This window comes from Myxocyprinus asiaticus, chromosome 17 (genome assembly GCF_019703515.2).
Source record: "Myxocyprinus asiaticus isolate MX2 ecotype Aquarium Trade chromosome 17, UBuf_Myxa_2, whole genome shotgun sequence".
In the NCBI taxonomy this organism is placed as follows: domain Eukaryota; kingdom Metazoa; phylum Chordata; class Actinopteri; order Cypriniformes; family Catostomidae; genus Myxocyprinus; species Myxocyprinus asiaticus.
The window spans coordinates 36370908-36398768 of NC_059360.1; the positions used below are offsets into that span (position 1 = coordinate 36370908).

Here is a 27861-nt window from a genome sequence, read left to right on the forward strand (position 1 = left end):
TGCAAGTTCTGTGTCGGCTTCTCTGAAGCTTCCAGCTCCCGAATGCTGTGGTTTACCTAAGCACGGTTCACCTGCGTCAATGCTGACATCATCACCCTGAAGTCGAGGAACGGGTCAAAGGTGCCCTAAGGTCAGGGAAGGTGGCCTTCAACACGGCGCCATCTACTGGCCACAGGCAGGAACTGTTTAAATACAGTCATGCTCATTATTATACTTGAGCCATTTGTTTATTTAAAAGCGCTTCCGTTAATTCAGGAGCTAAAAACAAATGGGCATGTTCAGGATTGTACAGAAATATACACTTGTACGCTTCATTTCTTCCTTTGGAGAAAATATTGGCCTCTTAAAGGAATAGTTCACCCAAAATTGAAAATTCTCCCATTATTTACACATCCTCATGCCATCCCAGATGTGGGTGAACTATTCCCTTGAAACAGCCTAAAACAATCTTTAACTCTAACAAAGATCCTATCAATGAAACTTGCGTTTGTAACCATCATTGACTATTAACTGAACACTAACAAATATATGCAGGTAAATGCAATGTGTTGTCACAATTCACATAAATAAATGCAACAGATTCAAACAACAAAGCAAGACACCAACGGCAGTAAACATGAAATTACTAGAGCTGTCACTGTGAGATCTGGTCCCTTTTCCTGTATCTATATATATTATAGACAAAGTTGCTCCTTTTGCATTGATCCTTTGAGTTCATTTCTTTTGGAAGGCACCATAAATCCATAAGAGAGTCTGTGTATGGCACAATATTCTGACACTGGTCATTTGTGATCAGAAACACCAGTAAATTGGAATGTCTGAAATAAAATGTCTTCAATGTCCAAGTCTCAATCACTATCAGCTCCATTGTTGTTAGATAAATGCTTCTCTTCCAAAAGGTGAACCTGATATAAAACACACAACAATGCAATCCAATTAGAAAAGGTCTAATTGTGATACTCAAAGTTATATTTACAAAAAATGCTATATATGGTTACCTGCGGCTCTAAGATTCGCTGATAGGTGGGGCTGGAAAGTTCATCAAGTGTTTCAGCAGAAGGTTTATTAAGCGTTTCCGGTAAGAGAAGTCCCAGGCAGCCTGCAGAAATCCCGCTCAAAAAAAACACCATAAACGGCATGGAGGTGTGCAATGATTTCTGGACAATAACCAATACACAATAAATATTAAAGAGCAAACAAATCACAATCAAATCAAAGCGGACCAATCAAAATAAAGGCAAGCTTATTGATAGAAAAATAAAAATAAAACTGTTCTATAATTGGAGAACAGGTATTTGCGAAATGCTAATACTCACCAAACTGGGCACAAATGGAGCCAGAATCCCTCCTACTCTACAGGACATGGAACACACACCCAAGCCTGCATTCCTAACACCGAATCAATCCAACAAATTATAAACAGAGCAGTTTACATTAGAGGGCACTGTTTGCTCAAGCACAGAATCTATGCATGGAAACAGTTTGTATTAACATTGACACAGGTAAAAATTAAATGAACCAAACTACAAGAGAAATATTAAGCAATATTAAGCAGACAGCTACAGTGCTGTGTGATCGTACCTTATAACGGTTGGGTAGAGCTCTGAAGTATACACATATACAATATTAAACGCAGCACTGACCATCAATTTTCCCACTAGGGCCAGTGACGTAGCACTCAATAAGGAACCTGGTGTAAGCAAACACTCCACTTTAGGCAAACAAATAATAAATGTATTATATCAGCTTAAACATAATCATATATTGTGGCCCCAAAATGTGTTTAGACACTTAAGCAACACTTCAAATCTATAAATGCCACTGCATTAGATAACACAAGAGCAGATCAAATGGCATCTGCAAACAAATACAGAACTAACTTCAGTTTTCTGAGTTATTAATTCACTTATCACGAGCTGATTTTTTGTGGATGTATGAAGCCAGTTCCCCTCAAGTTCACACATGTAGCAGCGTAAACCCTGGTGTAGTTTATTAACTATGGACATGATGCACTAAGGCTACATTCACACCGCAGCTGAATGTGAACCAAATCTGATTTTCTGCTCAAATCGGAATTTTGTTTTATGGTTGTTCACATGACAAATGTAGCCCCTATTCGATATACAGCCGCCACTCCTAAACTGACCCGTATGTGTATAACACTTCCTGAGCATGCGTATAACAAACATGTTCATCATTATAATATGAACAATTAATTCAATTGCAATAAAACATTTTAATTCACTGTTTCTTAAGTGGATAGGACACTATATCTAATAATATGTCAGCAAGTGAAGTATTTTTAGATTTGCCTTCATATGGTGGAATTTTATTATCATTAAAGCTCAAGAGTGTAATATTACCTATGAGTGAAACACACCATAAAATTGAAGGACTGCAGGAAAAACAGCATTACATATGTGTAAGGTAAGAAGAGTTATCTATAATTATTTCAGATTTCTGTCAACTTGCTTGCTTTCGCATTTTGATACCATTTCAGAAATATAGAAACTTTGTTTTTTGCGTGAGTGACACGAGTAGAGCACTTACATCAATTTATCTCCGTCTCTTTTCATGTGCATATTTTTCTACATTTAGTCCAAACAAATTGCTGAACCCAACTAGAGCCTATAATTTTATTTTCATTCCTTAAAAAAGAACCAAATGCATCAAAACCTTTAATTGAGAGTCATATATTTTCTAGGTAATCAATAACACTCCTATATATATATATATATATATATATATATATATATATATATATATATATATATATATATATATATATATATATATATATATATGCTGCAAATCAAGTGTACAAATGATGAATGTTGAGTTAGACTGATGTAAAAATCACATTAAATCTGTGGCTGTTCACACTGAAGGCACGTTGGAAAAAATCCGATTCGTATCTGATTTATTTCCACGTATGAAAATGGCCTAGAATCGGATTTGAAAATGTCAGATTCAAAGCGCTTGTGGCAGTTCACACTGTCATCAAATTAACAGATCTGTGTCACATGTGAGTGAAAAAAATCTGAAATTCTAAATTTGAGAACTAAAATCCAATCTAAATATACGTTTTGAACTGTATATGTCTCATATTTTAAAGCCTATTATAACATGGCTCTTTGGAATACTCTATTCTGATATTCCAGCAATCTGATATTTCTGAATAATGACCGCACATCTGGGGATAAAGTGATATTTCACTGGTCATTCGGGTATTGCGAGTCATGTTTTCTACCTCTCGTATCACTCTGCAATTTCTACAAATTAAGCTAATAAAATCTTTTCAACCTCAATTCAATATTTCATGTCCATTTATTAATTTATTTTGCAAGTAGTCTTGTAATAATCAGAATAATGAATAGAAATAGACAAACCTTACAGAACTCTGGCGCAAACCAGAAGAGGAATTCAGCTGGGCGACTTTGCGATCTCTTTCTTCTCACGTAATAATGCAATTTCAACTCAAATCATTATTTCATGTCCATATAATTATTTATTTGTCAAGCAGCCATGTAATAAACAGGATTATGCACAGTCAGCCACTTTATTGCAAAATAAACCCCTTCAGGATGATACAAAACCACCTGGCATCACTGCCAGGACTTATTTTGTGATAGCGACTGGCTAAATGTAGATTATCCCTTACACAAATTTCTTTTCTGAAACGCTGTGCTTGTTTCTTCTTTAAAAGAAATGTTAACTGGTTTATATTTTATCTAATGCAATGATATTCATACATTTATAAGTGTGTTTTAATTGTCCAAAATCATTTAGAGACTGTTTAAAGTATTGTTGCACTGTACTTTACGGGACAGGGTAGTGAATGCAGGTTTTCACTGTGCTCTACACAAGTTTCAGCTTGTCTTAAGGTTATTTAATGTCTACATTCTTTGTTAGCAGAACAACTCATTTATTTTTTTTTAGGACAAAACTAAACATTGTAAACTAAAAATCAGTTTACAATGCACACTGTAACATTTACACACTCTCTGTTAGGTTTTTTTGACAACAATGATGATGTGAGAAATGCTAAACTATGCTGACAGAAATACCCTGCGGCAAAATGGGGAATTTGAATCAAATGAAAATTATTTGGAGAAATGATCACCTGATTCAGGTAGAAACATTGTAAGCAGGCAGGACAAGCCTGCAAAGGCAAGAAAATTGGCCATTGACTTCCGCCTCCCTGCCCTGAAAAAATTAATAATAATATTTTATATATATATATACACACACACACACACACACACACATACACACACACACCAAGTAAATACTAAACTGTGGATTACAATCAGAGCTGCATACCAAGCAATAAGACAGGCTGACATTCCAACAGTGTGATGTAATCGTGTGAATGTATTTACCACTGTTTGTTAATGAAGTACATGCAGAGAGGGTAAGCAGGAAGTTCCACCAGGCCATACATGGCAACACTAAGGTAACGATTACCTTTGTCTTCACTGGCATTAAGGGTCAACCCATAATAAACAAGGCTACAGGAATACCTGCAACACACACATACACAGCAATGAAGATTCTAGATTTCTACATTTTGTGAGGAAAATCTATGGTATAAGGAAATCTATGGGATTTTTTCTCCGTTTAAAGTAATTCAAAGTAGGGATGGGCATTTTCAATTAATTTTGTAGTAGTGTACTCTAACCCAAAAAAACGAGTATTCGATTACTTGTAAATTAAAATGGCAGTTAAAAATATCAAGTATGACACGTACATGAATATTTACATTTAGCTTTATTCACAAACGTTACCAAGAACGGTAAGTCTTACGTTTTTATCCTTTAACCAGGAACTGCTAGCTAATTCTTTAAAAGCTTCTCATTTGAAAAATGTAAAATTCATGTAAAAGCTTGGAATTTCGACTTGCTGCTATTTAAGGTTTGGCTGATGTAACATCAACCAGAAATGCGCCTATCAAACAAATGTATGCTGATTTGTATGAGAAATAAATGCCAATAAATACACTTGCATAAATTGTATGGTGCCCATTTATATGAGTGTTTATGGTAATCCTGATGACTCGCTCACAGAGACAGAATAATGAACTTCTAACAGCTGTAATCATGCATTAAACCAAAATGAGGTGATAAACAGCATGTAACAAACATTAAAACAACAAAACACAATACAAACCCTAAACTCTGTATACATGGTGTAATATTTATGATAGCAGCAAGGCTGTGTGTGCAGCAGTGGTTTGTGTGTTTCACAGATGCTTACCACAGCGCTCATCCTTAACAGTTAACTTATGACTAAAGAAATGTTAACACAATCATATGGGTAACATTATAGAGATCGAATAGTCATGAGTCATAATGTCTCAACTTGTGAAATACAACAAGCACAATCATTTCACTCACAAACTAGTGTTTTTAGCCATCTCAAGTCACTTTTTTCAAGAGCTATGAGCAGTGTTAGGTTGTATTGGGGCTTGTTTTAATCGCAATGTCGTGCTGCAAGTAATGATGTGCAATTTCCCACATTCTGTTTATGTTTAATTAATTAATGCACGAAAATGATCGCCCCCAAATAACATACGGTACATACATGTTTTTGTTGCGTTTTCGTTTATTGCCACATGAAACAAACAGAAAATGGGAAATTGCATGTCGTTACTCACAGCAGATGATCCAGAATTAAAACCAGACCCAAAACAACATAAGGTGCAGAGTTGTTGAAATAATCCACACAGAGCGAAATCAGCTTGGCTTTCACCTGCTCTCACTCATACAGACACGCTGTGTGCGCGCACACGCACTGTCGATTGTGACTGCCAGAGTCTCCGCAGGAAGTCAAAGATTCTCAGCCACAAGAAAATAAACCGTAACAAATTATCAACAAAAATATCACCTGTAATTCTATTATCGGCGCGATAATAATATTTAGATTTTCCTGGTTATCGGCCAATATTATATCGTCTGCTGATATATCATGCATCCCTACTTTTTATAAAATGCTTTCTGCCCTTGCTCACACATTTAACGTACATACCGCTCTGATAAGCTTCCGAGTTTCTTGTACCGCTTCAGATTTCCTTTCAGCCATAAAAAGAGATCCTTGTCCGTTGGTATGCATGACTCTAACAAGAACGGAATACCAATAGAATAGGATTCAATAAGAATAAAAATATTATAAGTATTGACACACTTGGCTTTGCTTGAAACCACACAAAAATGCCATCATGTCTCCTTCTCTCAACCAACACCTCAATGACACATTTCCTCAGCGCCCCTTAGTGGACTCAGTTGTAACCGCGATTTGGTAAAAGATCCAGAGAGAAAGTACAGGATAATTCAGCGTTGCCCATGGCAGGCAAGTGCACAAAGGAAAATAAATTTGCCATATTCTAGTAGTATTTTTAATAGTCGACTAGCTGGTGCAGAACGAGTACTCAATTACTTGAGCAAATCCTTAAAATATAGTAACATGAATTTTAAAATTAGGATTAGGGTTTTCTCAAATCCCTAACCTCAAGTAAGAGCAATACTACTACTACTACTAATTAAGAACTCTCAAAATACTGAATGGTAATGTAAACATACTCACCAGACATACATGAGCACCACAGTTCTCCAGCGCAGTATGGGATGTGTGATTAGCTGTAAAACCCCCGGGCTGGGTGCATTTGGGACGCTGGCACTGACAGGACGGCGGAGCTTAACTGGAATTCTACCTTTCCCATTCCTCACAGCAAAATCCTGCAGGATGTCCTCGGCCTGCTCCGTAAGACCCTGAGAATACAGCCAGCGTGGAGATTCCGGCAGATTCCTGAAATAATCAAGGAAATATGCACACTCAGATTCCAGAATGTTCTTCTGGAAATCACAAATCAGGTGGGCACACTCATTTCATATAGAAAAACAAAAAGCTAAAATGTGTGACTTTTTCCATGTTAAAATGCTTTCTCCTATCCCAGCGTAATATGCAGAGACAACTGTAAGCAAGCCATTCGTATGGTAAAGTTTCTCAAAAACTGAAGTGTTTCTCTGTGGCGCTATGGAAATTACCATTTGTTTTGAGCTACCTGTCTAGCCCTACACAACGACACTGACTCGACCAATGCCGTGAATTGGGGCGGGACTATCTGTTTGTTCAATCGATGGAAGATGGTGGCCGTATTCTGAAAAAGCCATTTTGGAATAAAATAATAATAATTTTTGCAATTCCGTTACGTGGTGCAGAAATTACACACTCAAGCTTTTTTACTTTTTCGATTAAATTACAATTTTTAATTTTTAAGCATTCAAGGGGTGGTAATTATTTCTCAAGTGTTTTAATAATAATGATACAGGTTCAAAATGTATCCTGAGGTATTGAGTTAAGCCCCGTCACACTTTACTTATTACTACTCCCATTCAAATGCATCCGAACGAGAGAGACTATAAACGCAAACCCATGTGAAGAAATTTGCGAATCTGAATGACGAAAAGACGTGTGACCAACCGAAGATTGAAACGTTACACATTGACCTCTTGGCTCAATACAAAGCTGCGTGTTTTTATTGTTGCTGGATAATGACCACATGGTATATTTTAACATTTTGAATATAATATTATTTGCTATTTGTGATTATATCTATTTATCTATCCATCCATCAATAACTCTTCTAAATTATGTATTATCCTCAGTAACCCTGTCCCAAACGCACCACTAAAAGCAGATTTAGACAGCACCCTGTCACTGTAACAAATTATGTCTGCCAGTACCTTCCTGGTGGACACAGTGCTGTACTTAAACAGGAAGAATTGATCTGAATGCACGCTTACACACAGAGCAGGAAGAGCAAAAGTCCAGGAGAGTTGGCTGCAGTTGCTAGGTTCCGCCACGGCCGGACATAATAACCTAATGCTGCGAACAGAGCGATGCCCACTGCAAAGGTCATGTTAGTCAAGGTCCCTAGAACACAAACAGTCCAATTAGTGTCATTTACCAATTTCTATGTAGTGTGCTGTAAAAGTAAACATTAGGAACTGGCTTTATTATTGATTCCTGAATAGAAGAGGTTAACGGAGTTGATAGTTATAGTAGTAACCTGTCATAGCCCAGTAGGACTTTCCTACATATTCCTGAGTGAGAACAAAGCAGACCAACGCCATCCCTCCATTCATCACCCCCACCAGCAGCCTGGACACTGCAAACATCTCATAATTCGGGGCTAAAGCAGTGCCGTACCCAAACAAAACCTCAAAAAAGAGACCTGAGAGAGATGTCATACATCATGCAATATGGAACTGAATATTATAGAAGAGTAAAGCAAGGAAACCAATTCTTCTTCACCCTACCAATTAGAAAAACTGGCTTCCTCCCAATTTTATCAGATAGTGGTCCAAAAAGGACATTTCCTATCAGCACACCAGCAAAGAAGAGGGATCCTGCCAAGTTCACCTTATAAGCTTGCTGTTTAACCAGGTACCACTGCAAGAGAAAACCAGAAAGATAACAGATGCATGAATATGCCAAATACACTTCATGGTCTTTTTAAGGTATCAAAGTTTAAGTGTGTCTTCAGTTTGAAAGAATAATGAAGTTTAAGATAAGTGTGTTTTATGTCCAAAAGTCTTCACAAATGTATTACATTATCTTACCTCAGTCACGATTGAACTGACATCCTCTGAGAATGTGATACTCTGAGTTATATCATCAACAGCACCTTCTCCTCCAGTAGCGGGTTCTACATGATATTCTGGCACAGCACTCACTAAAATGATCAGCATGGACTGACATGCCATGTAAATCTGCGAAAGACACAGATATACTGTATAAAGCTGCTCAACAAAGTTTAACTCTTACTAAAAGGACCAGTTTCCTGCCTTTTACAACTATAACTTTACTCACTAAAATAAACATCCAAACTAATATCAAATCAGTGAAAATATAAACTCTCTGACATGGTAGAGAGGTATCAATTAGCCTCTCTGGTTTAAAACATTGCCTCTCTTTAAACCAGATGGTTTGCAATGAAAACTGAAAGATAATGACAAAATAAACAATCACATATTTAAAACGTCACCTACTTAAAGTAAATGACTGACTGAAATTAGGTCAGCTCAAAGCAAATACATCCCACTGCAAGCAGATAAGATAAGACACTGACTGACTGTAAAGACACCCACAAACTAAAGCAAACATACAATGGATTTAGAGATTTAACACATATATGTTTTGCATAGATTATTGGCTTGTGGAATTGAAAATTAAGACATGGACATAAACCAACACATGCCAGTGCAATGTTTATGAATTTGCATGTATCATTAGCTACCTGTAGAAAAACGAGGATGGTCACCATCCGCTTCTGGTGCCGACCGAATTCTCCAACCACCTGGAAAGCCTCCTCTAAATCCATTCCACGGTCAAATCATCCGGTAGCATCACATCGATTCAATATTTTTAATGGGTTTGATTGAGAATGTAATCTCTGCGCTCCCTTCGCAGACGTGGAATGAAACCACGTGGTACAGAGTACGATTCTGATTGGGCGCCGAGGCATCCAAGCACGTGTCACAGAGAGCGTTTCTGATTGGACCAAAGAAATATAAATAAAGGGAATAGTTCAGCCAAAAATGAAGATTCTCTCATCATTTACTCACCCTCGTGTCATCCCGGATGTGTATGACTTTCTCTCTTCTGCTGAACATTAACGCAGATTTTTAAAATAATATTTCAGTTCTGTAGCTTCTCACAGTGCAAGTGAACTTTAAAGAGCCAGCAAGCACGAAGCAATATGATAGGTGTGGGTAATAAACGTGTGTGTGTGGGGGGGTTCATCAGAAAAGGTTGAGGACCACTGGTGTAGGTTGTCTGTGGGACTCTAAATAAACACACTGCTGTGATGCCCTGTTAGTATTTAATTAGGGGTGCAAATAGTATCCAACACTATATACACTTAGTGCAAATAGCTTCTGCCTTATTAAGAAATCCTGTTGTCTTCTTGAAATCTCATATGGAGTCCCATGTTTATACAGTAATATTTTGACATAAGTCCATGTTAAGGCACATATTACTTTAAATCTTAAATCCCATTATGACTCAACTGACATTTATATTAAATTATGAACTAAAAAGTGTGTTGAAACAAACTAGCTGTTGTTTAAAGACGTTTATCTCTTTTAGAACTGGAAAATTTTAAACAAATCTTGTGGAGATTTTGTTTGTGTTCTGCAGCTTGTGCCCCTTTCCAGTCAAATCGATCCAAAAACACTTTAAACTGCAGTACAACCCATAGAAGAGACTACATAACTAACATCGGACCATAGCTTCAAGTCATATATTCACTCCATAAACATTGAGTGAGGCACTGTTGATTGACGGTCAATGAGACTGCAAAGGATCGACACGATGGAGCTGCATGCTTTTTTTGTTTTAGCAGTTTTTACTAATTTAATACACAAAACATCACATTATCTGCCAAAACATAGGCCGATGCGAGTGAAAACAATTGAGACTGGAAAACCAAAAAGGCTTCCGTTATAAATCGTACATCACCTCCACATTTAGAAACGTATCAAAAAGGTGGATAAGTTATAGGCCTTGATTTTTTTTTTTTCCCCCACATATTAAAGGAGCAATATCAATATGTAACATTGACATCAAGCGTTTATAATGCGTACTACAGTCCAAATTCAAAATATTGGAGAGAGTTGTCTCCCCTGCCCCCTCCTCCCCAGACTGGAGACAAACACGAGGGATGCCAGGTTGAGGACACGCAACAGGAACGAGCAAACTGACAATGGCAAGCGACGAGCCTTACACTGTAAGCTGATCAGCTAATGTATACATTTGCAATATTTTTATTGTTAGCAAATTATAAACCAGCTCATGTGGATTTTTTATAACTGTCAATGTTAGCTAGATGTATTGCTGACTTCCATGGAAGCAACGCGTTGTTTTTGCCCCGGGGCAACCACACAGGCCAAAACACAAATAGAAATTCCGGCCTGGAACGGACATTTCAAAGTAGAATATACTGGCTGTAGCATTGTTTTCGGAGAAGCCATTATTTCAACTTAGCATGTTTCTTAAATCTCTGATAACATATTATGATAATTGTATGCTTTAGTGCAGTAAGTATCTTACATATTGCACCTTTAAGTTACAATATAACTTTATTATTATTTTGTTTTCTTGGGGTGTTCTGCCAAAATTTGACTCCCTGCTACCTGATTGGACCTTATCCCAAAAGCCTATCCCTACACCCACCCCTAACCTAAACCATAGTAGGGAGTCATTGGTCCCTATCCCAAAAGCCCACCCCTAAACAAAAGATACTAGGGAGTCAAATTTCAGCTCAACAGGTTGGTCCCCTGTTTGAGAACCACTGCCATACACACCATGTATTGTTCATTATTCACTTGAAGGATTCCCTATATAAATAAGATTCCAAGCAATTATTACTTATTAATTTGAATTGCTCTTTATTAAAAGCACAAATTCAATGTCTTTCAGCATACCTGATTATGTTTAAAAAAATATATAACTACAAACACCAATATGTGTCAAGTGTCTATAACAGAATAAATTCAAGATTAACTTTGTACATAAATACTTTCTATACTTCCAAACAGAACCACACATTAAAAATACCTTTTTATTGGTTTAAAAATGGAGTGGATTATTTTAAGTTTTTAATCAGATAAATACATACAATGTTCAACAAACATACCACAAAAGCTCTAAACTCTAGTGAAAATAACAGGTCAAATAACAGTAACCACCCTGAACTTACAACTTTAGTTATTTAGTATATTTTTTTACAAACTGTGACAGCGTGGAAACAGACAGACATATAAAAGGTTAAAAGACACTGAAAAAAGACATACTGATGCTGAAAATGATTTAAGACATTAAAAGGAAAGAATAAAAACTGAAATATCCTTTGGGTTAATTCTGACACCTGAGTGGTAGTTTAGAACGGGGTGGTGTGCACATGTTCTCGTTTTCCACCTTTGAACGGTTCAAAGATTTATTATCATTTTCTTTCTTGCTTTTCTTCTGTTTAGGGAAAGGGAACATTATAACATATAGAGTCAAAAGTTTAATCTTCAGCAAACATGTTTATAATTTTGTGTGCCATTATGTGGGAGAAGTCTCACCTTGAAAAAGGGAACCCTTCCATTCTCATAACACATCAAGTTCTCATCAGAGCAAGACTGCTCTGTCATGTTTCCATCATTAGAACTGCTGACTTCATCCTTCAGAGAGTCCTAAATACAGGCAATTAATTATCAGGTTATCAGTCCAAACAAGATAGACAACGTCTCAAATTTGGCAAATATATAACAGAGATATAACACCTTAAAAGGCCTTAACACATTGCATACTAAGCAGAGATTGAGAGCTATTCCACTGTATTCACTGAAGAACCACTGATTAAATCTACTCCTTTACTACAGAAATATGGCTGGGACTAGACCAGTTTAACTTGATATGGTACCTGATCAAGAGGCTCATCTTCATCTGCCTTGATGACAGTCTCACACTGGCTCAATGCACTTTGAAGTTCCACCAGCTGAGCTCTGAACTCCTCTTCTAGCTCCACTCGACTCCTCGGCTGATTCAGCACACGTGGGTACATGTACTCCTTACGCTGAGGGGTCGTTCCTGCAACAATATGCACACCTTTACCTCATTACACATGGGAAGATTACACACTCTGACAAAACACATGTGTAAATGCATACACACTGAACAAATTTTTGTCCAGTAAAGGGAGCATGCAATCCACAGCTTCTCTCTCACCTGTAGGCAAATCTTGTCGGAGCTCAGAGCTGAGGAAGTTGTGTACAGTGTCCAGTGCCTGAGTGCTGATGGAGGAGATAGTCTCCCTGTGCTCCTGCAAGATGGTCTCATCTTTGCCTGTCTGCACTTCCACACGACTCAAGATTCCTTCAGCTTCTTGCCGCATTGGACTCAGGCAGCCTTCACAGTTCTGAACTGCTTTCTCACCCTTTTCTTCTACAGACTACATGCACAAAACAATTTAAAGTGTACACATGCAACTAAAGTAATACCTTGTATTATAATTTAATGGTTCTCAACTGATGGGTGGTGACCCAAAAAAATTGGTCACAGGTTTGCAACCAGCCATATATTTGTTCATCTTTGCTCAACATATTGCAAAAAAAGCCCCCACAATTTTTCATTTAGGACTTTTTTTTTAAAAGGGAAAGTTCACCCAAAAATGAAATTTCTCTCAGCATGTTCTCACCCTCAAGCCATTCCAGATGTGTATTACTTTGTTTCTTCAGCAGAACACAAAAGAAGATTTTTAGAATATCTCAGCTCTGTAGGTCCATACAACACATGTGAATGGTGGCAAGAAATAAAATAAATAAAAATCACATAATGGCAACATAAAAGTAATCCGTAAGACTCCAGTGGTTAAATCCATAACTTCTAAAGCAATATGATATATGTGGGTGAGAAACAGATAAATATTTCAGTCCTTTCCACATTCTTTTTTTTTTTTTTTGCATATCGAACTCTTTGCATATCGCCACCTACGTGTCAGGGCTGGTCAAAGGTGGATATTTATACTAAAAAAAGGACTTCAATATTGATCTGTTTCTCACCCAAACCTATCATATCGATTTAAAAGACATTGATTTAACCACTGGAGTCTGTGGATTACTTTTATTCTGGCTTTATGTGATCTGTGGAGATTCAAAGTTCTGGCCACCATTCACTTGCATTGAAAGGACCAACAGAGCTGAGATATTCTTCTAAAAATCTTCAGTTGTGTTCTGCAGAAGAAAGTCATACACATCTGGAATGGCATGAGGGTAAGAAAATAAGAGAATTTTCTATTTTGAGTGAACTAACCCTTTAATTTTTTGTATGATTAAAAAACAAAAAAACACAAAATCTATCATACTGTGTTGGGTCACATTTTGATGAATTAAAACGAGTCGAGAACCACTTTTAATTCATTTGTTCCTCACACTAACAAAATGCCCCAAAATGTAGCACTTGTTCACACCAACTAACCTTTAGCAGGTCTCGCATGGCAGTCTCGGTCTCTCTTATGAGCTCAATCTGCCCCTTAGCTTTGCTCTTAGTGGAGTCGCTGACTTCAAGACACCACTTGAGTCCTGATTCAGCCAGCGAGTCCAGAGAAGTTTGCACATGTCCACAGTAGCCGCCACATTCCTCCAGCGCCCTCTCTCCCTCTTCGGTCACTCCATTCATCTCTGATATCACTCCATCCACAGAGGAGCCCAGCCGAACACAGAGAGACACAGTGTGCTCCTCAGCTGCAGTGCATTGACTGATATAGATGCAATTTGTTAAAGGTTTACTACAAGTTATAGGAGAACTGCTAAACTTGCAAGGTTCATATTGTAGATCCCTTCTCACCCCTGTATCGTGTTCTGTAGCGTTTTTAGTGGCACGATCTGGGCAGATGTTGCTTGGGCAAGATCTTCATAGTCTGTTTGAGTGTCCAAAGCCAAGAGATTAATTTGGTTCTGCAAACACTGAAGCAGCTGGGCCACACGCTGTGGAAGGGAAACAATTTTAGTGCAGCTGTTCCTTCTAGTGGTTAAAAGTTCACAACCCATTTACTTGCTTAATCTGTCATGTTTATGTTGATTGACACAAGATATTAAACAAGAACAAAAATGTAGAGCAGGACTTGCTTTTATCCATCAGTGATTGATTGGTTCGTGAAAAGTGGGTGTTGCATACCACAATGGAGCCAGAGGGTTAGGGAGAGTTTGAAAAATAAGAGTGCTTGATGATATTAGCTGAGAATTTAGTCATTTCAGAGGTGGAGAAAGTTCTTTAATTTTGATGAAAGATTATGAAGAAATGTTTACTTTGAAATAACCTGCAGAATAATACCATGAACGTATATTACAAAAGTGGGTCGATTTTGATTTGCACTTTAAAAGGTTTCTAAAAGAGCTCTCTTTTGTGTTAAAACTAGTGCTGTCAGTCTATTAAAATTTGAGTTAAATCGCAGATTTTGAAAGTGCTGAAATTTAAATATACTTGTCCTGTCAAAATGCATTTATTTCCTTCTAATCATCAAAATATGTAACAATATAATGCTTTATTAACATTTTCAAAATAAAGTCGTCCACAGTATAAAAACACAAATGCACTAAAATAGCACCAATTCAAGTAACATTTAATGTTTCCCAAAGTAGAAGTGGGAGTTTGACTAATTGAAAAAAAACATGTCCCCACATAGGTTGCATATTCATTGCAATGGGCATTAAATCTCTTAAAGTCATCCTCTACAATATTAATCAACCAGCAGACTGTGGCTATCCACTTTGTTCCAGCATCTGTGAAGTCGCATTCATGATTCGCATCAGGGCCAACTTTAAGCGCTTTGAACTCCACGTGAAAAGTGTTTCCAGACAAAAACGTCTCATTCTGCATTTTGATGATAGTTAAGACTTTGTGTGCTTTTGTGTTAATTAAAATGTGCCTTACTTAGACTGAAAAATACTTGATTTCTGTCACAAGTTCCATCTAGGCCTGTTTTGTACAACAAATAGCATTAAGAGCTTGTTTCCCAATCACTGACACTGAATCACTGCTGTGTGTGTTTGTGGTGTGTGCATCAGTGTAATGACTCCAGGCGGATGCATCGTAACGTTTCTGCATTCCAACCAGTGTTTATGCTAGTTTATGCAGTATTAACAGTAAATGCATTATCGGGATTAAGAAAAACACGTTAAACTTCAATTAATCAATTGGGTTAACGTGTTCATTTTGACAGCTCTAGTTAAAACGTATGTTTTCTAGCCTAGTCTGTGCAGTGAGAAGCTCCTTTTGAAATCCTTCCAAAATACTAAAGTCTGCTAAGAGCATTTCAACATTTACAGTACAGTTTGTTCAAATCATATGAAATTCCTTGTGGCCTCTCAGTTACATTTATAGCACCCAAAAAGCCTGTAAACATCTGAGCCACCCAACTTTACAAAAATGTAGAGAACACCCTCAAGCTTGGTAACCAAGTCTAAGACAATGTTCTCCAAGAATCTGTCCGGCTGGGTAGACTAACCGTCTGATGGTTGTTTCCTGCTTGGCTAATCTGCTGCTTGAGCTTGTCATGTTCGGCATGCAGAGTGCTGAAGCCTTGCACAGCACTTTCTCTCATACTGGCCAACGATTCAACATGGGAGTCAAAAAATGACATCATCTCTGCTTTCAGACCCTGCATCTGTGAAAGAGAAAGAAAAGTTAGTACGGTCCTAAATCACGCCACAAAGACGTATTTATCCTTTTTTGGCAGTAGATGTTGATCAATTTTGAATCTCATACCTGCTCAGCCAGAGCGTGGTATCTGTGAAGGGTTTGCTTCAGACTGTCAGTCATGGCAATGATGGACCTGATACCTGGCACCGCCTGGGCAACCAGAACCTCCTCTAGATTGTGTTTGTGTTCATCCTGAGAAGAATTAAATGTACTTTTATTTCATTTCTGCACTCCTGAGTAATCACTCAAATTATAGCCATTAGTGTTTAAGGCTATTATTATTATTATTTTTAAGGAAGTCCTTACCAGTATTTCCAGCATGCTGTTCCGTGTCTCCTGAGAGAATTTCTCCTGCTGTAGCACTTGTTTTTTACACCGGTCCACACCTTCCCCCACAGCACCTTGAATACAGCTGTATGACTCACACACAGCACCTAACGTCTCCTTAAACACCCTGCTGTTTACATTCAGCAGCTCACCTACACAAGAACAAAAAGTGTCAGAATTTCGCTGCTTGGCAAGACTTTAGCTGGAAATGATGTCTAAAGACACAAAAATAGGATATTATACTTCAAGTAGAGCTCTGTGATGTATAAGAGCTTAAAGTTCCACTCAACTTTTTAATGTTTGTAGCAGAAAGGAAATATGGTGGTTTCTTACCCACTGATGAGCGGTAATAGTCAATGATAGAGGCTTGTTTGTGGCCCTGCTCCTGCAGTGAGCTCTGCATGCTGTTGTAGTAGTTCTCCATGCGCTGGGCGAAACTCTGCTGAATCTCCCCATTATGAAGCTCCACCTCCTTTTTCCGCTGCAGCTTAGCGTGGAGCCCACTGACATCTTGCGTACTGGCCTCAGCCGTACTTAACAACTGGGAGAGAGAGAATGAGTTTGAGTGATGTACATGGATGAGTTTTTCCTCTTAGTTTTTCCTTCTTTGGCTTATTCTCACCATTATCATTTTACTGGTCAGTGAAAACAAACTAACCCACGTTCTTCCACGGAACACAAAAGATATTTTAATGGACATATGATGTCCGTTTATCCATACAATGCAAGTGAATGGTGACCAAATGTTTTACTAGGGCTGCCCCCGACCAAAGATTTTCCTAGTCGACTAGTTGTCGCATGTTTATGATATTAATTTAATTACTTAAATATATTTTGGGGGGGGGGCATCAGAAAATGGTTTGAGTTCCAGGGCTGAGAAAGAATGTTATAATAACATTGCTAACACTGTTCTCCATTACAGAGAAATACTAAACCGTAATAATGAGCCTTTAAAATATAAATTTTACAAGCGCATGCACGAAGCGAGACGCAGCAACACCTGCAAAAGCAGTAATGATTCTGAATGTGTCGGAAAAACCAGCAAGGAGACTGCCTGAACATTTGTTAATTTATAGAGGAATAGGGTTGTGCCGACAGACGATGATCTCGGGGATCGATAATGGTCAGAGTCATCGTCAATAGCTGATGCCTTTGACGATGTCAAGACGATATTTGGCTCATTTTCCCATTAATGTATTACAGGGTATCTGCAGGTTCGAAAGAATTACATTTAAGACTTAAGACTTTTTAAGGCCAACTTTAAGAAAAATGTAAGACCACTTTCGCAATAAAAAAAAAAAAAAAAAATTAATTCATTAGCTGGTAAATACAAAACCACTGAGGCCACTTGAATGTATCTGGACATGTTTTAGTTATATATTTTATTGTGCATTTGTGTGTTAATAAGTTAATACAACATTAAAACTCTAAATGAAATCATTAAGAACGCATGTAGCCTATATTGTGACCCTTCTCTTTAGTCACTTGCTTTCTAGCAAGACATGACGCATTAGACCAATGCTTTGGCAACGTCACCATTTATATCAAACGCGGAAGTGGTGGCAAAAACCATGCGTAAAAAAATCAACTTTTATTGGATTATGTTGTTGAAAAATTCTTCCGAGGGCTCTCGTTGACTGCTGTGGCTTCAAGATCATCAACAGAGCTGACTGGACTGAGGAGATCATTTCAACTCACAACTTTGCAGCATAAATGTATAGCGAACATGATTACATGTTTGTTATCAACTCATATCATTATAGTAATTGTATCGCTAAGAACATGTTTGTATATATGATGGTTTTGTGTCATACTTTCATTTAATCCTCTGATCTGTCAAATCTAACAACAATCAGTGGGCTTTCTGCCACCACTTGCTGCGCATGCGCTGACATTTTTGTAAATAAGAAGACTGATCTATAGACCTTATTCACAGAAGCGCCATGTTTGATTTTTAATGGGAATGGAAACGAGGCTGTGAGGGATAGACTTACCATTTCTTCAATGGCATGCACGGTATAAATCTGTAAAAAGCTCCAATATCCCATCCGATTTTCCACAACTCATGTTGTCTGGAGTTTTTTGTCTACCGAGTGTCCTTGAAAAAATATTTTTTCAATGTTTTGTACACGGAACGATCCAAAAACACTTTAAACTGCAGTACATCTCATCGAAGAGACTGTACGTCTATCCCGCACAGCCTTGTTGTCATTGTCATTAAACATCAAAGATACCGCTGTTGTGAATAAGGCCTAGCATGTGCTGAATAACATTTATATTTTTTTTCTTGGCAGATACCTTTAACAAATACTTTAACAGGTAGTTAAAGGGCAGTTCATTTAAAAAATTTAATTTCTGTCATCACTGCTCACCCTTAAGTCTGAATTAATTTTCTCTGCCATGGAACAAAAAAGGAGATGTTAAGCAAAACGTTTAGTCAGTCACCATTCACTGCATCTTGTTTTTCATTCAATGTTAGTGAATGGTGACTGAAACTCCCTAATATCTCCTTTTGATATCCACTGAAATAAGTCATACAGGTTTGCAACAGCATGAAGGTAAGTAAGTGATGACAATATTAATTTTTTAGTGAAATATCTCAAATAAAAACTCAGTTACCTTAAAATGGCCGTTTAAAGTTGACAAGATGTATTGAAAATGTTAACAGATTAAATTATGAAAGAGAGAGGGAGAGACGCTGTGCTGCTGCTTAACATCGTAAGTTCAGTAAAAATGAGCTTCCCTGTGCATGCTCACACTAAACTCAAGCATCAGCTGCTAAATAACGGATGCACGAGAGAGAGATATGATTTTTACTCGCGCACATTCTGCTGTTTTAAGCGAATCCTCTATTCACGGCGCAAAATTTAAGACCTCAGCAAACTAAATTTAAGACTTCTTGTAATTTAAGACTTTTATGGCCATACATTTTAAAAAGTAAATTTAAGACTTTTTAAGGACCCGCGGATACCCTGTATTAAATAATAATAATTATTATTATTATTAGGCTATTATTATTATTATTATCAAATATTACAAATAATTTGCCCTGCGGCATACAGACACGCGCTTGAAGAAACACTTTATTATATTTTTAAGAACAGATGACAGAAAAGATGTCTATGTGCATGTATGACACGCTGTTTGTACGGAGGCGTGCATGTAAAAGGTTCTCACTCTTTGTTTCGGTCTTCTGAATCTTTTTTTGCAAGAACAGTATCGTCTATGAGTGCTGCAAATGACCTCAGACATCTCAGCTCAGGAGGTGCTTTGAGTTCAGTTCACTTTATTTCCACAGAGCAGTTCATTGTGACCACAACTCAGCCTATACATCTGTGATTAAAACATAAAATAATACAAAAACACGTTCACCTCGAACCATGATTTATATCTCAGTGATTATTATCATCATTATAATAATTATTTTTACATTTATAATGTAAATTATAATGTTTTTATGTCTTCATTTGTGTAAGTAATTTTCCACCTGCAGGTTTAGATGGATACTTGCCTGACGGTAAATGGAAAGGTGGTAACTTATATAAATGTTTTCGATCACTTCGCTATTTTAATTGCTTTTTCGTTTCATTTGGAGTGCAATCTGAATTTAGAAATGTATTTGATTTCAGTTTTTCATTTTTTAAATAATTTAATTTTCAATGCAAAATCACTAAAGCAAAAGTATTCACCGATCCCGCAGCCGGGGATTTTGTGTATATATATATATCGTGAAGGAGGGAACAAAACAAACGATGTGTTTTCCCAGACAACGAAATACCCGACCTGTAGAGAACGCACAGATGAAGTAGGTTCTTTGCCAGAGAGATGTTGCCCTTCACAACTGTTGTAAAGCCATCTTTCAAAAAGCTGGACAACACATATTTGAATTTTTTGTAAATAATGTCAGTCCGTCACTGACTGAGTGACTTCACCACTTCCTGTGGAGTTTTTTTTTTCTGCAACCAACCAAAACTTGGTCGACCAAGACTCTTCTCATCGACTAACGTTTGGTCGACTATTAGGGGGCAGCCCTTTTTTTTAATGCTCCAAAAAGGACATAAATGCAATTTAAAAGTAATCCATAAGACTCCAATGGTTTAATCCATGTCTTCTGAAGCAATCCAATCGATTTTGGGTGAGAACAGCCGAAAATACAACTCCTATTTCACTGTAAATCTTGACATCAGCAGTCTCCTTGATGTTCATGATTTCAAGCTCGATTACACTTACTATAGCACCCTCTAATGCTCTGTTCTTGCATCAAGCACTAGGAAGTGTAATTGAGCTTGAAATCATGATCTCCAAGAAGTCTGCTTATTGCAAGATGTACAGTGAAAAAGCAGTTACATTTTGGTCTGTTCTAGAGGCCCGCAACCCAACCCGGGCCTGATGGGACCAGAGAACCCGACGGGTTTCAGACCAGGTTCGGGTCAGTTTTTCCAAGTAGGACTTCAGGTTCATATGAATGAAAAAATAAACAGGCCTACCGAACTTATTTGCATTCTCACTCACAGAGATGCATGACGGACGAGTTAGGGGCCGTTCGCACCGAATGTATTTTTGCGTGCATCTTTTCTGTTTTCCAATGTTTAAACACATGCTGGACGAATGTCTTTGACATTTGCACCACATCTCGCTTTTTCCTCAGCGTCTCGGGCAGGACAGGCACTGTTTAAACACCATGTCAAGTTAAAAATGCATGTTGAGACACCTGTGCTCTTTCATTCTTTGCGGTGCGTCTACATTGTTTTCAGCGCATGTGTCAGTCACAAAGATTTAACAATCTGAACAAGTTCAGGCTGCATAGAGGGGACTGTTGCAGGGTTTCATTTTATTCCAGATTGTTCTGCACCAAGTGAAGTTTCAGCAAATAAACGGTAAGGCTCTGCTTTTTTTCCCCTTCTGCTCTAGTGTATTGAGGGACTGCTGTGCCTTGTTAAAACTTTGTTTACTGTTTCAATAATGTTACGAATGTTATATGCCATATGCTTAAATAAAATACAGCCTATTGCAACAGTACTTGCTAGAAATTAGATAGCAAGCGATTTCGGGTTCGGGCTTAAAATTTGACGGTATTGTTCGGGCCAGGTAGAGTCGGGCCACAGGTTCTCAGGTTTCATTTTAAAGCCTGTGCAGACCTCTAGTCTGTTCTCATTCAAAATCGACTTGATCACTTCAGAAGACATTGATTAACCCACTGGAGTTTTATGGATTACCTTTAAGTTGCCTTTATGTCCTTTTTGGAGCTTGAAAATTTGGTCACAATTCACTTGCACTGTAAGGACAAACGGATATCCTATCTACATTAAAATATCTTTGCTTGTGTTCAGGTGAAAGTCATACGAGTTCAAGATATAAGGGTGAATAAATAAGAGAATTAAAATTTTTAACTATCCTTAAATACACGTATTAGTAACCCTTTGACAGCCCATCCATTAATTTCCACTTCTTTGCCTCCCCACCTGGTCGGCAGTGCTGTAGAGTTGGCCCTCATTGTTCTGAATCTGTGCAGCGATGTATTCTTCCTGAGTGAGACGTTGCCGGGTCTCCGTTAGGTCTTTGTGAACCTCCTCCAGTCTCTGGTTCTTGTCCTGCAGGTCCTCAGTGCACTGCTCCAGTTTCTGCTTACTGTCCGTGAATAAGTCCATTATCTGCAGCAACCACAAATGCAATCTAACTCACAGTACAATAACATCACATACTCAAAAAGTGAAATTAGCTCAACTTTGTACAAAGCAGAAGTAGAATTGACTTGAAAGATGCTCACCCTCTTGAGCTCCTCCTCCACAGAAGCGATCTGCTCAGTGTACTCGGTAATCTGCTCTTCCTGAGATACCAGTTTACAGTTTATACTCCTGCAAATGTGCAAACAAGGACAATGTAAGAATGTTGTATAAAGTTAAGTAACCAATATTTCAGAAGCAATATAGCTGGCTATTTTGTTAACTTCTGTTCCACCAATGAAATTAACAAACAAATGACAAGTTACAATGTTGTAAACCATAAAATTGGAATTCTATGTAGCAAACATAGACAAGTAGAGTGAAACATTCCAGTGCTGTAAATATCAGTATTCAGCACTCTTGTAATGCTGCTTGTACAATCAAATTGGTGGCTCAGAACCAGCCGTTGTATAAAATTATATACAGAACTCACTCATAGTTATCAACTGAGAGGTACACCCCATGTTTGTCACGGGTGGCAGCCAGATCTCTTTTCAGACGCTCAATCTCCTCTGTGTATTCCTGCAACATTTCAAAAAGTATTGGTAAATGCTGATAGATCATTGCAATGCTAATAAACAGAAATTACAGTTATGTCCACTAAAAGTTAGGTAAATACAGAGATCCTAGCAATCAGTGAAGAGACTTGCCTTGATGAGCGTTCTCTTGGTTAGTTTCTGGTTGACCTCTGGCTTGTTCATGATACTCTTGGCCCGGTTAGCATAGTCCAGTGTGCTCAGAGTTTCCTACAATAATTATATAAAATCAATAATTTTAGAGTGATCCAGAACTAGAAAGAGATAGAGAAACAAAGTCTAACAGGCCTAGACATACCTCAAGATTAACGGAGGCAGGAGAAACGGTGGCAATTATAGAGGTTTTGGTACGTCCTCCCAGTGAGTCCTGCAGTATGCGGGTAAGTTTGGACTCTCTGTAGGGCACGTGAGGCCCTCTCTCCACCAGAGCCTTGATGACCCGACCCAGAGTCAGCAGAGACTGGTTTATGTTGCCAGCTTCTCGTGCCCGCTTATCCACAGCACCAGATCGCCCAATGTTCTCACTACCTGCAAGATCCACCTAAACAGAGAGGAAATGGGTGATACGCTTAGGACACAGAACTGGACTTTTGTGTATTCCTCAGCCAGTGTTACTTCACACAAATAAAACTTGATTAAAAAGACAGACATCAGCTCACCAAGTTCAGTTTTCCAATCTTGACCAGCTCCTCTCCATCCACTGTGATCTCCTTCATGTGAATAGTCACGGAGAACACAGAGTGGGATCGACTGATGGAATCAAAGGGGAAGAGGGACATTACAAACACTGTGGTGTTTTGCACAAACTTGACTTTGTCTTTTATCTGGAGGCATATAATAAATTAGGATGCTGGGATCATGCATGGTTACCTGGAGTAGGCGTTCATGAGTGTGGAGGCAGTCTTTCTCTTGGCTGCTCCTCTCTCCAGGATCTGATACACCTCGTTCTTGTTGTGTACTGTGATCTCCTCCAGACCTTTAATGACAACACCTCTCTGACAAATATACACACAGAACAGTTAGTCAATCTTAATAAACAGAGATAAATATGTCAAGTTTCAGAAGAAACTGAAATTGCATGGATGCAATGAAGTATAATGCATTACAGCAACCAATGTGGAAAAATAATAAAATAAAATAAAACATACTTTGTTCCTGGGATCATCAAATAGTTGTAACCTCTCTGTGACATCAGGAGCAGGGCTGAGCAGGTCAAATAGTTCCTCATTATAAATTTCCAGGAGAGACACCTTTACAGAGAACTCTGTGCCATTACTGGACAGTTTCTCAAAGATCTGATGAAGAGTTCTGGGGATGATTCCAGCCAAAGGGTCCTATGAGAGAAGAAAAAAAAAAAAACTATTATTTTTTTAAAAGGCAAACAAAATTACTTGAAGTTAAAGCGCTCAAAGGTAAAACACCTCTTTACAATCCATAATAAAGAGTCATTACTCATCTCACATATGAAAATGTTGGCCCACCATAACAGATATAATTTACATAAAACATCTTACATAAGTGTTTGTGTAAAAGTCTTTAAAAATGTAAGGATCAAAGAGACTTATTACGACCATTTCTGATGCAAAAAACCTTGACAAACATAAGTGAGCTCAGATAATCATGTAAGACTACATATAGTTAAAAATATATAGAGTGCAGGATTTGGCCCCTAAAAGAGTCATTGGATCGGTCAGTTTATAATAGTTCACCCAAAAATGAAAATTATCTCATAATTTACTCACCCTCACACCATCCCAGATGTGTAAGACTTTTTCTTCTGCAGAACACAAACATTTGTTTTTGTTGGGGGGAGGGGGATAGAGTCATATGGATTACTTTTATGCTGCCTTTATATGCTTTTTGGACCTTCAAATTTCAGGCCACCATTCACTTGCATTGTATGGACCTACAGAGCAGAGATATGTTTCTAAAAATCTTAATGTTCAGCAGAAGAAAGTCATACACATCTGGGATGGCGTGAGGGTGAGTAAATGATGAATCTTAACTTTTGGGTGAAATATCCCTTTAATTGCTGCAGATAGAACTGGCAAACTTTAACTCAAACAGTACCTCTTCCCATGTAAATTCCTCATTGGGTGACCTCTCGCCCTCCATTGTGAAGGTTTTCCCTGTTCCTGTTTGCCCATATCTTTAAACCAAACAAACATTGTTTCTAAAAACAAATTGGTGAATCAGTAATCTAGAATGATCGGATATTTCAAGAAGAACTAAAAGATACTCACGCGAAGACAGTACAGTTATAACCCATGATGACCTCATCTAATATGGGGCACACCACACTCCTGTACACATCAATTTGTTTGGCAGAAGGTCCAAACACCTAAACCATTAAAAACCAAGACACATTTTATGCACAGTACTACACATGAAAAGCTTAGGATGTCAACAATACACAGAATGAGGGTGGAAAACAGGCCAAAGCCTCACCATGTCAAAAGTGTATGTTTTCCTGGCTGCTTTATCCGAGATACCTCCAGTCTTGACCGTAACATCTCTTCGGTTCTGGTCACATTCAACAACGGTATGAGAGGCAGATTTACGCTCCACTGTGTTGAATGGTCTGTGAATTACACATCAAACATGAAAATAACAGGTCGGTGTAGACCAGGGGTGGGCAACTATTTTGGTAAAGGGGCCACATCGGGCTTTAAGTGGTGCATAGGGAGCCACATTGTATTCCTTTTGAGATACAGTGTTCTGCACTGATTTGTTTTTTGCATCTTTTAAGCCCAGAAATAGTTGTGCACTCAATTTTCTGAAGTGTATGTGTGATTAATGGACTATTCTGCAATTGCCTAAAGTATTGTATTGCTCTACAAAGGTAGATCCTTTTTTATTTAGGCATTAAAAAAAACTGAATAAAGGTGGAGCTTATTATAAATTTATTTTACCATCTCTACTTCCCTGTTAATTTATTATTCAGTTTAACACTCTCTACATCAGGGGTCTGGTTTTAATAAAAGAATAGAAAATTATATTAGTTGCTTTTGCATTATTTCCCCATTGAAACGTGCTTGTTCTTACAGATCTCTCTCGCACACACACACTAACAAACAGCAGAGTAAAGCAAAAAGTTGCTAACGCCATCCTACCAGTGTTCTGCCGCCATCCAAAAGAGAGAAACGATCGTACTAAAAGTATCTCAGGAATTTAAAAAAAAATAGCTATTTTAAACCTGCAGTTATATCTAATATATCAGTTTCCGAAACAAACGCTCCAAACGAGCCAGGTGTGAAAACGCCCTTAGTCCCCGCTTCGGAACCAAGCAACCAATGTACAGGTCTGAAAAAGTGAAATATCCATTAGAGAGGAAACGCTTTTGGAATAAATGAGCCGCGGGCCACATTAAACAAGGCGGAGGGCCGGTATTGTGTCGCAGGCCATAAGTTGCCCAGGTCTGGTATAGACAGAGACTTAAATAATAACACATTTTAATATAGGTCTCCCCACCCCATTTATGCATGCACACTGTATACACAACACACACACACAGTGAGGTCCACTTGTGAAAATGCTTCGAACTTGCAAAATCTGACCTTTTGTGCAAAGGCGTGAACATAGTGTCCCAAATTATACTGTGCAATATCTTAACTTTGATTCATTTCACATCATGACTTTTCTATTTAAAAAAAAAAAAAAAAAAAAATCCCAAAACGTTTGTACTTCAAGGTTTAAATTTGATTTTGAATCCCAGATATTCAGTATAGACCTTTGAGCCTCACTGTATGTAGTGGGACATGTTTACCATAGTTTTGAAGTTTGAAATAATATAACATACCTGCATCGTACAACCACTTGTATATTTCTGCCTTTTTCATCTTTTTTGACTGCTGGTATCTGAGATGATGCCATGGTAAAGGGCCGTCTGTTATTCTCCAGATTTGAAAAGGCCCTTTAAGCAACCTTTAAATATATTCAAACTACACGTTAGCGACAACTAGTAGCATTTATATAGAGGTTTAAAATAAAAAATTAAAAATATATATATCCAGCCAGTTAAAAAATTCTGCAATACAACCCCGATATACTGAAAATGTCAAGTGGCGCCTAACAAAAAACGAAAACAACACGCCCCTAAAGCTAATCCGCAAATGTCAAGTACACGTACCGTCTCCTTCAAAAGCAGATCAAATGAGATGTAAACCTCGTTTAAAGCCCTCCAGAAATGTTGATTATTTCCGTTCCATCTCTGTGTGTAAAGCTCTGACTTTGGATTTTCTCGAGCAGCAGTTGGCTTACTTTGAATATCGCGCATCTGCAGATTTAAGCCAATCAGAGGAGAGAATTTTCCCACCCTCCTCCCCATTGGCCTAAATGGCGGCGAACTGGAGCTGATGCATCACGGGAGCGTGCAGTGTTTTTGAATAGTGGCGAAAGAAGGACATATTGATGTGCTCACATTTAAATAAAATAAAGATAAATAAGGTATGTGAACACAGAGAGACAGTTGTTATGGATTTAGAATATATATATATATATATATATATACAATGTAAATAACAATTTCAGATAAAGAATGTGTATTTTATGAATATTTGCACTGGGAGCGTTTTGAACTTTACACCAAAATGATTTATTATTGTATTTCGTATTATCTGTATTATGATTCTTCTAATACGATGCATATATGCAATGTATGACTGTATTATTGTTTTCATGCACAGATGAAAAACATAGGTCGTCCTCGATCTAATGGAAAATATCAGTTAGGCCTGATATATTAATTTTTTATAACAGATTAGACTAAATATTACAGCAAACCAGGAAGTGTGATCCGGCTTCTCTCTTGTCAGCAGCTCCTTTTGCGTGAAAATAGGAATGGGCGGATCGATCCTAAAGTATCGATACTTCCGATACTGATGTTGTATCAAAATATCGATCCTCACACAAAAATATAGATTCTAACAACCATGCTGAAACCATGGTTTTGCTACAGTAATATTGTAGTAGTAACCATGGTTTATTGTGTGGTAACTATGGTTTAACTAAATACCATGGTTAAACTATAG

General features: G+C 37.8%; 2 protein-coding genes across 2 annotated transcripts; both read right to left on the reverse strand.

The window, feature by feature from the left end:
* Positions 1 to 205: 205 nt before the first annotated feature.
* On the reverse strand, positions 206 to 9493 carry slc22a15 (solute carrier family 22 member 15). Its single transcript, XM_051723049.1, has 12 exons — positions 9299 to 9493; positions 8622 to 8771; positions 8319 to 8451; positions 8069 to 8233; positions 7803 to 7932; positions 6583 to 6804; positions 4383 to 4523; positions 4124 to 4206; positions 1582 to 1690; positions 1317 to 1389; positions 999 to 1157; positions 206 to 905 (listed from the first exon to the last, which is right to left on the reverse strand). The coding sequence occupies exons 1-12, from the start codon at positions 9380 to 9382 to the stop codon at positions 849 to 851; spliced, it is 1506 nt and encodes a 501-aa protein (XP_051579009.1). The 5' UTR covers positions 9383 to 9493; the 3' UTR covers positions 206 to 848.
* Positions 9494 to 11442: 1949 nt separating this feature from the next.
* On the reverse strand, positions 11443 to 27085 carry LOC127455421 (kinesin-like protein KIF11). Its single transcript, XM_051723297.1, has 23 exons — positions 26961 to 27085; positions 26631 to 26755; positions 25280 to 25412; positions 25075 to 25172; positions 24902 to 24980; positions 23980 to 24165; positions 23702 to 23826; positions 23491 to 23581; positions 23130 to 23372; positions 22946 to 23041; positions 22729 to 22817; positions 22340 to 22427; positions 22035 to 22223; positions 16906 to 17113; positions 16552 to 16724; positions 16312 to 16437; positions 16052 to 16210; positions 14392 to 14531; positions 14023 to 14302; positions 12775 to 12997; positions 12470 to 12636; positions 12129 to 12239; positions 11443 to 12027 (listed from the first exon to the last, which is right to left on the reverse strand). The coding sequence occupies exons 2-23, from the start codon at positions 26702 to 26704 to the stop codon at positions 11917 to 11919; spliced, it is 3189 nt and encodes a 1062-aa protein (XP_051579257.1). The 5' UTR covers positions 26705 to 26755; positions 26961 to 27085; the 3' UTR covers positions 11443 to 11916.
* Between the last annotated feature and the right edge of the window lie 776 nt (positions 27086 to 27861).